The sequence below is a fragment of the Peromyscus californicus genome, unplaced genomic scaffold (genome assembly GCF_007827085.1).
Source record: "Peromyscus californicus insignis strain IS unplaced genomic scaffold, ASM782708v3 Scaffold_3__1_contigs__length_106647218, whole genome shotgun sequence".
NCBI lineage: Eukaryota > Metazoa > Chordata > Mammalia > Rodentia > Cricetidae > Peromyscus > Peromyscus californicus.
Genome location: NW_026294551.1, coordinates 21868109 through 21881785, shown reverse-complemented (window position 1 = coordinate 21881785; position 13677 = coordinate 21868109). Strand labels below are relative to the sequence as shown.

The window sequence follows — 13677 nt, the reverse complement described above, 5'->3', positions numbered from 1 at the left end:
ATCTACCTCAAAGGGGTGCTGCCCCTTTAAATAATTGCAGGCCCAAATGCTAAGTGAACAGCTCAATACATTGGCTAGTGTTATTTACCTGGGCCACTCCAGCCCACTCTAGCAAGCCAGGCAAATATATACCAGAAGTACTCCCTCGCTCCTGCCCTCCCCCTCCCCTCCCTCCCTCCCTCCCTCCCTCCCTCCCTCCCTCCCTCCCTTCTTCCCTCAGTACTTTCCGCTCTTCTGTCCCCCTTTTCACTCCTGGTTTCCTGTAGCCCTTCAACAGCCTCAGTAACTGCTTTGGACAATATCACCCCACACAAATCCTTTTAGAAAAGCAGGTTTATTGGTCCGGCTGCTCACCAGAACACAGCAACATGAGGAGCTCCCCTAGAGCCCACAGGAAACTGTATCTGCCCACGACTTAGGCCCCTTCCGCCCACCAGCACCAAGGGACCTCATCCTACATTTCCCGCCCTCCTCAGCGGTGTGTCTTCAATCACTCGGAGGAGGGAAGGGAACCAAGAAAAAAAAGGAAAATTAAAAATTAAAAAAAAAAAAACCCGCAAAGCTTCGTATTGTATAAAAGGTTTGTGGTTTCACCCCCCCAACACCTCCCCCCAAATATCAATTAGCTGCAATTCTAAAAAGCAAAGCAGGGAAGCTAGGTAGGAGGGGAGAAGGAAGCCGCCTCTAGCCATCATTTGCGGGAGGTGTTGTCTTTGCTCCTGACTAGCCTTTAATGGGTAGGGAAAGGGGGGACCACTGTGCCCTCAGGAGAAAACCTGGTCAATGACTATAGAAATGAAGCCTCCAACAAGAAGCAGCAACCCCCGCCCGCCAAACTCTCAGGTAAGGTGCCCCCAAAGGCAAGGAACTTACGGAGGTCTTGGCAAGTTCTGCAGCTTTACTAGGGAAAGACCCACACTAGAAGCTGCTGGAAGGGAACTGGGGTGGACAAGTCAGCAAGCCCTGCTTCCCCAGTTCCCCTGGGAATCTCTGCTCTGGGCTGGGGCGCCGGCCCTTAGCACCTTGCTCGCTTGCTCTCTTACTTCCCACCGGAATTGCCAATTCTCCACAGCTTGCTGCTGCCCCCTGCTGGAATCCTAATTTTCTGGGCTTGGAAAACTAGGCTTCCCAGAAGGCAGTTCCCAGACCCTGGCTTACCTCCCTTTGGAAGACACTTTCTAGAATTCACTGCCCTCCTATTCCTGAAGCCATTCTACGTCCTAAGACCCTATGAAAGTGGGGTTCTTGCTTCAGTTTCTTTGTGTTGCTAATGAGGGCATTTCTTTCTTATTCCATTTCAACTTTCTCCTATTTTCCCCTTTCTTCCCAAAGCCATACTCATGTGCTCCTGTGTGCAGATTTTGTAGACTTGTACATGTCCACACACACACACACACACACACACACACACACACACACACACACACACATCCCATCTTTTCCTGGGCTCTGCTTGCCGCCCCCTGCTTACTTTGGTAGGACCTTTATCCAGGGTCAAGGCACACTCTGCCTCCACCCCACCCTATTGACTTAGGTTCCCCCAAAGGCCCTCAGGTCTTCCAGTGGGATACCTCCCATGGGAGCAAAGGTCTCCCGACACATTTTCTTTCTTCATGGTATTCTGAATTGCTCCGACCACCTTCTAAGCATGGGCTCTCTCACTGATACACCCCAGCCATCTCTTCTTATTTTGAAACAGGGTCTCATTGAATTACTTGGGCTGGCTTTGAACTCACTCTATAGCCCAGACAGGCCCTGAATTTTCAATTCTCCCGCCTCAGCCTCCCAGGTAGCTGAGATAGCAAGCTAGCACTAAAAGGCTGTCCCTACAAGGGTTGTCTTTAGGATTCACTCTTTCCTCTTGCAGATATTTTGGCTTTAGCGTCTCCTGGGATGCGGCTAAGATAGAACAGCTCAGGAAGCGGGAATGGTGCCGCTGAGTATGAAGCTGTGGTGGAGAGGCCGAGGGGGAGGCAGATACCCCGACAGGACCCAACTAAGAGAGCTAAGAAAAGGCGTCCTAGACCAGGACAGCCTGGACATGGGCCATTCTTCCCACTTCCTACCCAGACTGTGTCCAGATTGAGGCTGTCCATTGTGGGAGCCCACCTCCCTTCGGCCTAAGGCTTGTGCTCTGAATGGGGCGCTCTTCCAAGGGATGTGTTTTCAGCTTAGAAAAAGCTCAACCAGACTGGGGCTGAGGAGAATGCGAAATAGAAAGTTTGAAAAGAGAAAGGAGCTGGGCAGGGGTGGGGGGTCAGGGAGCGGCAGGGTCAGGCGCCGGCCTCCAGGGCAGAGCCCCCCGAGAGTCCTGCTCAGTCGCTGTCGCTCTTGTCCACCAGGACGGCGTCTGACTCCTCGGTGATCTCCAGCAGCGTGTGCACGTCGGGGCTGCTCCCGCGCAGCAGGTCGGTGGCCTCGCCGCGCTCCGCGCCAGCCTCGTCGTCATCAGGGCCCACCTCCACCATCTCGGTGGCCTTCAGCACCTCCACCTCGCCCTCGCGGATCTTCTTGACGTGAAAGGTGAAGGGCGGCACCTTGTAGACGGCGGTCTTGGAGCGCGCGTACACCACGTGGTCGGGCGTGAAGGACTTGCGCAGCTTGTCGCGCGACGTCTTCAGCTTCTCGCGTCGCTCCACGGGGACCAGGCGCGTGCCCAGCTTGTTCATGCGCTTCTCCAGCGTGTGCCGCGTCTTCTCCAGGTTCTCCTTGGTCTTCAGGCGCGTCTTCTCCAGGTTCTCGCGCGTGCGCACCTTGGTCTTCTCCATCTTCTCCTTGGAGAAGGCCTTCTTGAAGTCGTCCACGCGCCGCAGGCCACTGCGCTTGATGCGCTCGGCGCGGGACTCCTCGATGACCTCCTCCACCTCCACCGCCTCGTCGGAGGACAGCTCGATCGCGGCGTCCTCCTCGGGCCGCTCGCCCTCGCCCAGCTCGTCACCCTCCTTCTCCGGCAGCGCCTCCGACTCCTTCAGCGACTTGCTGACGCTGAGTTTGGCGGGCAGCTTGACTTCATCCTAAGAGGAGAACAGAGCCGAGATGAGAGATGCCATGGGAGCGGGCAGAGCGAGGGCTGAGGGATGGGACCCCGGGGGGAAAACCGAGTGGGGTAGTGGCGATTCTGGAGAGGGCGTGAGAACCAATGTTGTGAGGGTGAAGTCCACCTAACTTGTTCACTCTTGAACACCCCCAGTGCCCTGTACAGAACTGGTCACAACCTGTGCGTTGAATGGTCGATATACAGACAGAGGTTCGGGTCAGACACTGGTCGGCATTATGATTCCACTTGAGCTAAATATTCCCAGGGACCCTTGCACCCTTGGGGCTACCGCTACCCCTATGATTGCTGTAAGCCATTGTAACTTTGGGAAGTACAGCTTAACTTTGTAAGTAGCAGAGCGCCCTCTGGTGCCCTGATTTACTCTCTGCCCTAAAGGAGACAAAGTCGGTCTGGGAGAGTTCAGAAGTTGGAAAGCGCTAGGGGTGCGCTCAAAGCCGAGCCCAGGTGGTCCCCAAGTAGGGTAGCTTTAAGCTAAAGTAAAGGAAGTGTGTTCTTAGCATTTGAACAAGTCTTGGAGGAGGGGAGCTCTGCCTGCAGCCCCGTTTCCATCCTTGACTTTCTCACGCTATTTGGCTCCACCGGCGAGCATCCCCTACTCCCACATAGAAGTTAATGGAGGAAAGGGAAGACACTGGCTGAACGCCAAGGAACTGTTTTCTTCCTGGTCTGGACATTTCTTCTGGTTCTGTGTTCCCTGCCCTGGAATAGAGGGGATGATGGCTTTTATGGTCTTGCTGTGTTTCCAGGCCAGAGCTTAAAGAGCCAGGAGTGGGGAAGGTGATTGGGACTGCCTATAATGCCAGATCTTAAAGCTAGCTAGCTCTTAGCTCTCCTCTTCCTCTCGGAGACCCTAGCACCAGGCTTATTTTTGGTTCTGTGGAGATTTTTCAATAACCTGGCTTGGGATAGACACTTCTTCGTTTTAGGATACCCCAGCACACCACCACCACCACCAAAGCGTAGATGTGGGTGAGCACAGAATAGAAAAGGGTCTGGCCCAGATCATAAATGGGAGCTCCTTAGAGGCTCAGAGTGTTTTTAGGTATTTAAGTCCAAGGAGTGAGGGGGGAGGGCGCTTTTTTTTCTAAAATGTTTTCTCAAGGTCATTTTCCAGAATTATGCAATAATCCCATCTCCTGAGAAAAATGAGACAACATAAATTGGTTCTTCACATAGAAAGATACACACACACACAAAAAGAACACACACACACACACACACACACACACCCCTATTCGTAGGCTACATGAAATCTTTATACCACCTGCTACAGAAATCCCTTCCCCACGCCCAATCCCTTTCCTATCCCCTCCCATTCACATCCCCCAGGGTTTCCTGGTTTACATTAGAAACTAGGAACACCTCCTCCCAACTTCCTTCCCTCCTTGTCAATAACATTAGCAGGAACAAAGAGGGAATGCTGTCTCCACCTCCTCTCCCAACTGGGCACCAGCTCTGTTGGGCACCAAGTCACCTCAAGCTATCTATTACATTACTACACTTCCCAGCAGGCAAGGTAGCCTGAGCACAAGGCATGCTGGGATTTGTAGTCTCTACCTGCCATAAGTGGGGCTTAGTATTATCACTGGAATCCTAGGGCATGTGCCATCCCTCTGCCTCTTATTCACTGAGGCACTGAAGGGATGATTTTCTTGTACTGAGTGTAGAAAGGTTCCAGCCTCTCCTAGCATTCTTTCTGACTTTGAGTCTCTTGCAGTCATCCTGCCTGCACCTAGAGACTGACATCATTAGGGTTTACATGACATCTTAGGACTCCCTAGGATTAAACTCTGCCACCTCTTCCATGCATCTCAACCCAGATTCACCTGTAACACCAGTATCAAAAAAAAAAAAAAAGGCTAGGCAGTGGTAGTACTCCAGAGGCAGAGGCAGAGGCAGGTGGATCTCTGTGTGTTGACTCTCCCCACGTCCAATCCCACACCAGAAGATGGAGCTAGCTGGTCTCTCTGACCTTTAGCTTTCTAGACAAAGGTCTTTGCCAGCTGAGCTCAGAAAATGATAGGCTTTTCCACGCTGCAGTGTCGAGGGGGAATCCCCGGGAGGAGAAGTGTATGCCGGGACTTTTCCGGGAAAGGTGCCCGGGAAACGTAACCCCCTTCGTGGTGGGCTTCCCCTCGAGTGATGGCTTTTATGGGAGACATCATCTTCTGGGTGGAAGGTTGGGAGTGGGGTAGGATAAACAACTTGGCCTGAGTCCCTGTACAATGTCCTGTAGGCTGGTTCTGAATATCACCATTAGCCTTTCCCCCTCCACTAATGGATTTCTCTTTTCCACCCCCATTTCCCAAGTAAGGCTTCCCTCATGACTCACAGCCTTGGAGTGCTGCCTTGGGCCCACCCAGTCTGCCTGTTGCTACAACAGCCACCAACACAATTCAAAAGCACCTCCCCTTACTCTGGGCACCCGGGCCAGGTACCTTTGTCTCACTCATATTGCCCTGGCAGAGTGATTAGGGCCATGGAGGGGCCTCGTGGAGAGCAAGAAGGGAGGGTTCTACTTGTTCCGTTTTCCCGTTTTTATTAAACAAAACCACCACTCCCAAAAGGCTTGGATTCCAGAGTTACTTTTAATGACCAGGTCCGAACAAAAGCATGCACAGCTTCCCCAGCCCCTGCCAAACACACACAGCTCCCCAAGCCGGGAAGGCACCAGTCCGGGATGGATGTAGAGAGGCCCCCAGGGAGGTTCCTACCTCTTACACTTCACTTCCCAACCCTGCTGCAGAAAAGTAAGACCTGCTGGCTGAGAAAGATCATTTTACAATTATAATCTAACTGAGCATCCACTATGCCCTCGGCATTTCATATTTGTTAGAGAAAAGGGACAGGCACTACCCAGTGGTGGGTAGGAGCCTCTCTTGATTTAGTGCTAACCAGTTCCGTCTACAGCTGGTGCTGAGAAAAAAAGTGGAGATTCCAAGACCCAAGACCTGCTTAAAGAACGTATTAGAAAAGGCTGCATTGTTGGGCAGAAGATGCATTATGAAGGAGAAATGAAGAAGGAGCCCTAAAATCCCAAGACCTCTGCTTTGGGTTACCAAGACAAGGGGATGAGACAGCAAAGGCGGGAAGGGACTTGCTTCTGCTACAGCACCCTTTCTTGGCAGGGACGACATTCTTCCTAAGAGGATGAAAATGGACTCTCAGGAGGCGGCAGGGCCTTGGATATTAGGATGGTTTGCGGTGCTCCGAAAAACCTCCATACATAAGCAATCGTATAGCGTATCTATAGTATTCAATTTTCACGAGGGAGGTAGATGGGAAAAACCCTACAAGTGTTCCTTAGGGGGATGATCATGGAGAAAGAAGCCTTGTGCACTGGAGTCAGCTAAAGTATTCTCCCTTTGGGCCTCTCTGAGCTGGCAGCTTTCGGGTGCCCCACCCAAGGCAGGATCTGGCAAACATAAGAGATCCTTTTGCAAAACATTTTCTAAAAGAAAATGAAAAAAAAAAAGTAAGTGTAAATGTTTTCCTCAGCTACAGGGAGTGGGTGAAGAGGGCACGGAACAGCTCCAGGCCTGGGCCTCATGAAGGCCCCCCCTCCAAAGAGGCTTTGAGCCAAATTGGCCTGTCCCTGAGGGGTAGGGAGGGAGGGGGTGGAAGAAAAAAATCAGAAGACACGCCCAGTTTCATGCAGCTTCATGCAAGGCAGCCTTCGGGTGCAGCTACAATTTAAAAAGACATCAAGAGATACAGTTCTATGGTGGAGCATTTGCTTAGCATGCATGAGGTTCTGGGGTCCATCCCCAGCACTGGGAGAACAAAGCACCACCACCATCCAAGGAGGGGAGGAGCCTCCTCTTTACCTCCCACCCCCAATGCACACATCACATTTGCCTGAGTGCTGCACAATGCAAGCATTTTTCTAACACCCATTGCCAGCCCATAATAGACAACAGCTTGAAAGGACGGGCCATCAAGGCACTGACTTCCTGTGCCCACTGGCCCTGGGGTCCCAGGAGATCCTACATACTCCCACCAGCTGTTGGCTCTTCTGGGGTGGGTCGGGTCCCAGGCTCTGGGTAATTGGGCAGTGGGCTGGGCATCTGCTCAAAGGCTGGGCGCTCAGGCACTGTTTCAGGCTTCAGGTGAAAGGACTCAGTCTCAGGCAGAAGGTCAAGAGGCACCATCTTGGGTGTGGCCAGGCCAAAGGGTGCTTTCGGCTTCTTCTTGGGCTAAGATGAGGAAAAGGGGTTTAAATGGCACTTGGGATGGGTGCGCGGAGGTTGGGGGGGGAGGGATTTGACAGAAAGAGGCCTCTGTGGCATGCAGAGCTGGGTCCGGTTGAAGAGGGAGAGGCTCCGGAATGGATCAGGGTGGGCCGAAACCACATTTGAAAGGCTTCTTTGGGAGGGCCCTGGGGCTAGAAGGAGTGGGATGAACCCAAGCCCATGAATTAATAAACAGCTTCAACTGAACCCCTTCCACCTCCCTCCTGTCCTCTAGAACGTTCCTCGGACCGCTCCTCGGGCTTCCAGCTTCTACCCTTGGGATGCCACTGTCATGCATGAGATGACTATGGTTTCTGAGGGGCTGGAGAGAAGCGGGGAACGAGGCTGCCAAGGAATGGAGATGGAATGTTTTGAGACCAACTGGTAAATTCTAACATGGAGGCTCCAATGAAGAGACACACACACGCCTTTCTTTCTTGTTATTCCCTGAGGCAGGGTGGGTATGCATGGGGGCCGCCCCGGATAGGAAAAGGGACATGCAGAGAAGAGGGACACTCTGGCTGCTTGGCCATGTTTCTACTTCCTGCCTCCCTATCTATCCAGGGCTTAGAACATCAGACACAGGGAGAAATCAGAATGTAAAAACAAGCTATCTTCAGGACAGGTGGGCCTGTGGGGTGCCCAGTGGTGGCTTCTGACCCTCTCAAGAGCTGAGCTCATACTCTTGCTTTGGGTGAGAACTCGGGAGAGGGACAATTAGAGGGAACAACAGACTTAGACAATAGCGATGTTCAGGAAGGCATGTATTCATAAAACCCCAAAGCAGCAACAGGTCCCAACCTGCCGAGTACGGGAAGGAGCAGAAGCGGCAGGGAGATGGGAGGTGGGAAATGGCTCTCCCCTAGAAAGGGAGCCTAAGCAAGGAATATCCATGGCTGGCCTGGAGTTTAATCCTTACACTGGGCACCGTCCCCTCCCACGGCCATGGCGCTGGGCAACCATTCTTTGCTCCTGCTTCAGCACTCAGGAGCTTGAGCAGCTAACGGCCATCAATATCCCACTGCTGGCCGCTTGTGGCCAACACGGTACATGTGTCTGCACACATACACATGTACACATGCGTATCACAGAGCATCCAGGTGAGGAGCAACATTCCAGGGTTCTTGCCCAATTTCCTTCTTGTTGGGTCAGTGTCTCATGTAGCTCAGGTTGGCCTCAACCAGGCTAGGTAGCTGAGAGTGGCCTTGAACTCTTAATCCTCCTGCCTCTACTGCCTGAGTACTGAAATTACAGGCAGGTACCACCCAGACAGTTTATGTGCTACTAGAGATAGAACCCAGGGCTTTATGCATGCTAAGCAAGCCCTCTACCAACGAAGCTAGATTCCCAGTCCCTGTTGTTTGCATGTATGGGGTGTTGGTGGTTGTTTTGAGAGGGTCCCCCTAAGTAGCACCTCAAACTCACAATCCTGTTTCCATCTCCTCCAGAGAGCTTGGGGTCCAGCCGTGCACCACCACATTCATCTGACCCGTTTCCACCCCTCGTCGCTTAAGTGACAACAGGCAAGTAATTTCCCCAGTCTGGGCCCCAGCTTCCTCAGACACACCACGGAGAGGGGGAAGCTGGTTATCTTCTAGCTCAGAGGGCTATAAGGACGGAATGATGAAATATTCACATTGACGGGATTCCAAACATTGCACAAGCGCCCCCCGCCCCCCATCTCTGAGGTTGTCGCTTACCATAATCTTCTGCCCTCTCTTGCCCCGGCTGCCTGCTTTATGCCCTTGTCTCACCTTTTTAACTTTGGCTTTTACAACAGTCAGGTTTGACTTTTAAAAAGGGGGTAAGTGGGTAGATGGTAAGATTGCCTTCAGTCCTGGGAATGCCCCCTAAAATTACCCTGTCTGCTTTGGATTCCATGAGCAAGAAAAACAGCCCAAAGTCATCTGTTAGAAAGAGTGACCCTGTAGACACACTCTCCAGCAGTGAGTCTTAGCGGGGGAAAGGGACCAGAGCAACAAGCTTCGAGTATTTTTAGATGAAGGTTTAGGGTTCTTCCAGAGAAAGGTATCTGTGATTCACTGGAGTACAGGAAGGAAGGTATTAAAGGCTGGGTGAAGATTTGAGAAGAAGAAGCCAGCACACCCTCATTCCAACCATACTGCCCTCCCCTTTAATGCCGTGAGTAACCTAATCTCTCCAATGCCTCTGAGTCCTATCCCCAAGCCCTTGGAGCAGATCTAATGGGTATCAACTTTGCCTCATCCAAACTGTTCCACAGTTTGGGGATATGGGGCAATGGTAAATCACTTGGCCAGCATTGGCTGGGAAAATTACAACTTCCAGAAAGCACTTTTTTCCACTTTATTTCTCCTTCTGGATTCTAATACAGCTCTGAAAGGATCCGAACTGTCACTTGTACACGTGGCTGTGTGGATTTCAACAATCCTGAATCGCGTGGTATTTCAGAGCAACTGCTTCCACCCGCACCATGTAACCCAGACTTCCCAGAAGCCCTCGGGCTACCACCACTAGTAAAATTCACTTCTCCCCTTCACTAGCTGTTCCCTAGCTGAGTGTCGTTCTATAGCACAGAATGAGACACCAAACTGCCAGCTTTTGTTTATAGCAGCACAAGGGACCCCCACCCTGATCCCACTACTGGGATTTCAGAACCGTGGGTACCTTCTTCTACAGTGACCCCTTTGCCACATCATGACCTCTCACACCTATACGGGGAAGACAGAACCTCATTTCCTCTTTCCCTCTAAAAAACTCACATACTGGGAGCCCCTTTCCAGTCTGCCCCCCCTCGCTCTCTTGCTTTCTCTGCCTGGCCATCTCCTTATCCTGAGTTTCCCATAAACGCTGCTGCCCCCAGTCTTCCCTATTAGGCCCTGCCAAGACACATGGCTATTTTTACCCCATTCTTTTCTCAGACTGCGGACCTCTGCAGACCCGGGATGAGAGCAAGCTGCTTTCCTCCAACCCCCAGCCCTTCACCCCCACCTGGCACATCTGTGGGGCAGCTGAAGGAAGTTCTCTGCAAGGAGCCCTACCCCGTGTACTAGGAGTTAGTCCTTACCTCTGAGCTTGTCCCAGGGTTAGGGGACACATTAGTGCTTAGTTAGTTAGCTCTTTCCCCTACGGGTTGGTTGGTGGCTCAACTTAAGCAACACTTTCTTTCTTTTCAGATTTTGTATGTGTGTGTGGGGGTGGTGGTGGTGGGTGTTTTGCCTGTGTGTGTGTGTGTGCGTCACATGTGTGCAGTGTCCCTGCAGAGGCAGAAGAGGGTGTCAGACTCCCTGGAGCTGTAGTTAGATTGTTGTTAGCCATCATTTGGGTGTGGGCAACCAAAGCCTCAAGCCAATCTGCCTCAACTCTCTGCCCTCCTCACCCACTCGCCTGGTTCACATGTAGTCAAAGCCATCTAGTGAGCGCCCCACCTCCACCCCACTATTCAGATAATGATGATTGCCAAATGTTGGAGATGGAAGGTACAGAGCAGAGAGGACACCGACCTCAGCAGGGAAGTCCCCCATTCACCCAGTACCGGTCCTTTCTCTCAGAATCCCCCTCTTCAGCACAGGAAGGTTTACCTCCAGGCTAAGAGTGTCCCCAAGCTGCACAACCTGGGACATTTAAAATGAGAAAGTCACTTTGTGACAGGCACAGGTTCTGAAGGAGAAAGCTGCTTACTGTCTCAGACCCTGTTCTCTTCCCCTAGATGACACCTGCAAGGGCCACATAGGTCCCAAAAACAACTCACAAGTCCTCACAGTCCCAAACCCCCTGCCTCTAAACAGTTAGATTGCGTGAAAACAGCTCCAAGTAAACACTTTCTCCTACCAAGTGGGAGCTATAAATGGGAGAAGCAAGCTTTCTTGTCTTTAGACAGGGCTGTGTTCTATGTCCCAGGCAGCTTGGCCTCTGGAATGATGGGGCCACGGGTATGCATCAGCAAGGCAAAACTTTGTACAGGCCCCTCGAAAGAGTCCTTCAGCAGTACGGAGAGGCAGGAGCTGGGAGCGGTCCTGTTCCTGCCTCTGTCCCATCACCAAAGACCCCGAGCATACAATAATAGGCTCAGTGCTCCCCCAGACACTGTCGCCATGTGCATCACTCTCCATTCCCCTTGAAGAGACCAGGCTACGCACCTCATCTCACACCACGTGGTTACTCTGAAGCATCATAATCAAGCACGACGGGTCAGAGCAGTGACCACAGCCCCCTGATACGGATTCTGTGGGGCATGTGGGAAATTTAGTCTTCCTTTTCTTTCCATTCCCATCAGGAGCGTAAACTAAGCCCTACAGCCCTCAGTCTAGGAGTGGGAGCCTCAACCAAGGCCCACCAGGAGGAGGCAGGGCTCAGCACATTCCCTCCAGTGAAAGAGCACCAATTCCTCGCTCTGCTCAGACTTACTCTTAGAGGGGTCAGGGATGGGGCGTGCGGGTGCAAATCAACATTGAGACTCCCAGCTGCTAAAAAGGGGTTAGGATACATTTGTATCCAGGCTGGAGAAACGCAGAAAGGTGCAAAGACAGCAAAGGGTGGAGCGTGAGTGTGTCAGCCTCCACCCGCTAGCACCTTCACCGCTCCGGACACCGCCCCCGCAGTTATGGGGGGAGGGGGTGCGTGATTCACCGCGCCCTAGCTGCCACCCCCACCAGTCCCACTTGCTCTTCTAACGCCCACCCCTACCCGCCCCACCCGCTCTCAGTAGAAGCTAAGGGCGCCTGAGCACCGTGAGACAGGGTGTCCCCAAGGACCTGAAAGTGCCTGGAGGCCAGGGGTAGATCGTTGCAAGGGGACGCGCGTGGGCAGCCGAGGCTGGTGCGGGGGCGCGGGGTAGGATGAGGGGGGCTGACGGTTGTGTCCCTTGCATGGCGCCCCCGCCGGTGCGTGCCTGAGCCCTGAATCACCCGCTATATCGGGCCCACAGCACCGGAGGCCCCAGGCCCCGGGCCCCACAGTCAGTGTCCACTTACAGAGGGTCCCTAAAAAACCACCAGGGACCTCGGGTATTCCCCCCACAAAACTTCCTCCAAGTGGGAAGACATTTAACAGAGACAAGCTGAGAGCACTCAGCATTCCCAAGTACAACCCGCTAACTTTCCGGCTAGGAGTTACAGACCGCGGGGAGGAGCCTGGGCCCCGGGGAGGCGCGGGGTGAGCCCTTCTATGCGCCCCAAGAGTCTGCCACTCCCCGAACCCCACTCCAGCTGGGTTTGCAGGAAGGAGGGCGGAGCTCCTGACCGCTCCCACGGGGCCAGGTTGGCAGAGAGACGAACCTCAGGCCGGTGTCCCCACCCAGGTCTCAGGCCGGGGCCGCGGGCGGGGTACCCTCAGCTCTGGGCGCAGTCCGCCCCGCGGGCTCACCTGGTAGATCATGACTTTAAAGTTGCGGCGGCGCAGCAGCTCCGCCTCGTTGACCTCCAGCTTCTTTATCTGGCCGGCCTGGCGCTCCAGGCTGCCGCGCACCGTCTTCACGTTGACGCTGACCTTGCGCACCTTCTCCAGCAGCTTGCTCACCGTGTTGCTCGTGGTGGCGTGAGCCTTGCCCAGCTTGCTCAGCTCGCCCTGGATGCTCTGCACGGCACCCTCCATCTCCGCCTGTCGCTCCTCCAGCTGGGCTTGGGTCAGCTGGATCTGGTCAACGGCGCCGATGATTTTATCCAGAAGGCTCAGCACTAGTACACCGTTTACCTGGTCCGACTTGATCAGCTCGTCAGAGCCAGTCCCCGACGGCTCCTCCGTGGCCGGTGCCTCCCCTGGGATAGCCTCCGGGCCCTCGGAGGAGGCATCGGGAAATCCGGAATACGGCCGCTCGACGATATGGAGCGTGACATCCTCCATGGCTTCCCGGAGCCGTGCGGGGCCGGCCGGGTGGAGTTGGAGCGGGAGACTGGGAGAGAAGGAGGAGCGAGAGAGGGGAGAGCGAGCAGGAGCCCAGAGCGGAGGAAACTCGAGCCACGTCCGTGCGCACCGGGACGCTGGCCAGGACTGTGGGGCGGGGAATCCGCGAGCTGCCCGGCTCCCAGGCCAAACTCGGAGTCTCGACGGCCATTGGCTGGCCCCACCCCAGAAAGGGAGGAACCGGGGCAGAAGGGGAGACCAGCCCGGGAGGGGCACGGAGGGGGTCCCGAGAGCCAAACGCCCCACCCTGTTCAGGATGGTTGGAATAGTTGGAGCGGGAGTCTAGGGCCCCCTTGGCAGTGGAGCTGCGGCAGCGGGACTGGGGCGGAGGAATGTGAGCTGGGGGAAGGAGTCAGGTCCTCCGAGTGTGCTCTACTTTTTCTCACTTTAGTTTTTTCCCATCCACAAACCCACTCCAGCCTTTTAAGATCAAGCTGAGATCCAGATGGAGCGTGAATTAGGTATAAGAAAATATTTTTGTCTATGCCCAGTGCCCTTGTAGGATCC

At 53.8% G+C, this 13677-nt stretch overlaps 1 protein-coding gene across 2 annotated transcripts; it reads right to left on the bottom strand.

The window, feature by feature from the left end:
• Positions 1–315: 315 nt before the first annotated feature.
• Positions 316–13271, bottom strand: Cavin1 (caveolae associated protein 1). 2 transcript variants are annotated; one of them, XM_052758121.1, is made up of 2 exons: positions 12634–13269; positions 316–3014 (listed from the first exon to the last, which is right to left on the bottom strand). In XM_052758121.1, exons 1-2 carry the CDS (start codon positions 13108–13110, stop codon positions 2316–2318), a joined length of 1176 nt encoding a protein of 391 aa, XP_052614081.1. In that variant the 5' UTR covers positions 13111–13269; the 3' UTR covers positions 316–2315. The 2 variants fall into 2 exon arrangements, with proteins under 2 accessions (XP_052614081.1, XP_052614082.1); XM_052758122.1 differs by lacking the exon at positions 316–3014 and adding an exon at positions 7030–7254 and having other exon boundaries at positions 12634–13271.
• Positions 13272–13677: the final 406 nt, after the last annotated feature.

Bases quoted from the DNA above. Each gene is read 5' to 3' on its own strand.
- Cavin1 (XM_052758121.1), bottom strand. From the start codon at position 13,110: ATGGAGGATGTCACGCTCCATATCGTCGAGCGGCCGTATTCCGGATTT. The intron at 3,015-12,633 runs GTGAGCCCGCGG...TTCTCCTCTTAG, and splicing joins TTAAAGTCATGATCTACCAG to GATGAAGTCAAGCTGCCCGC.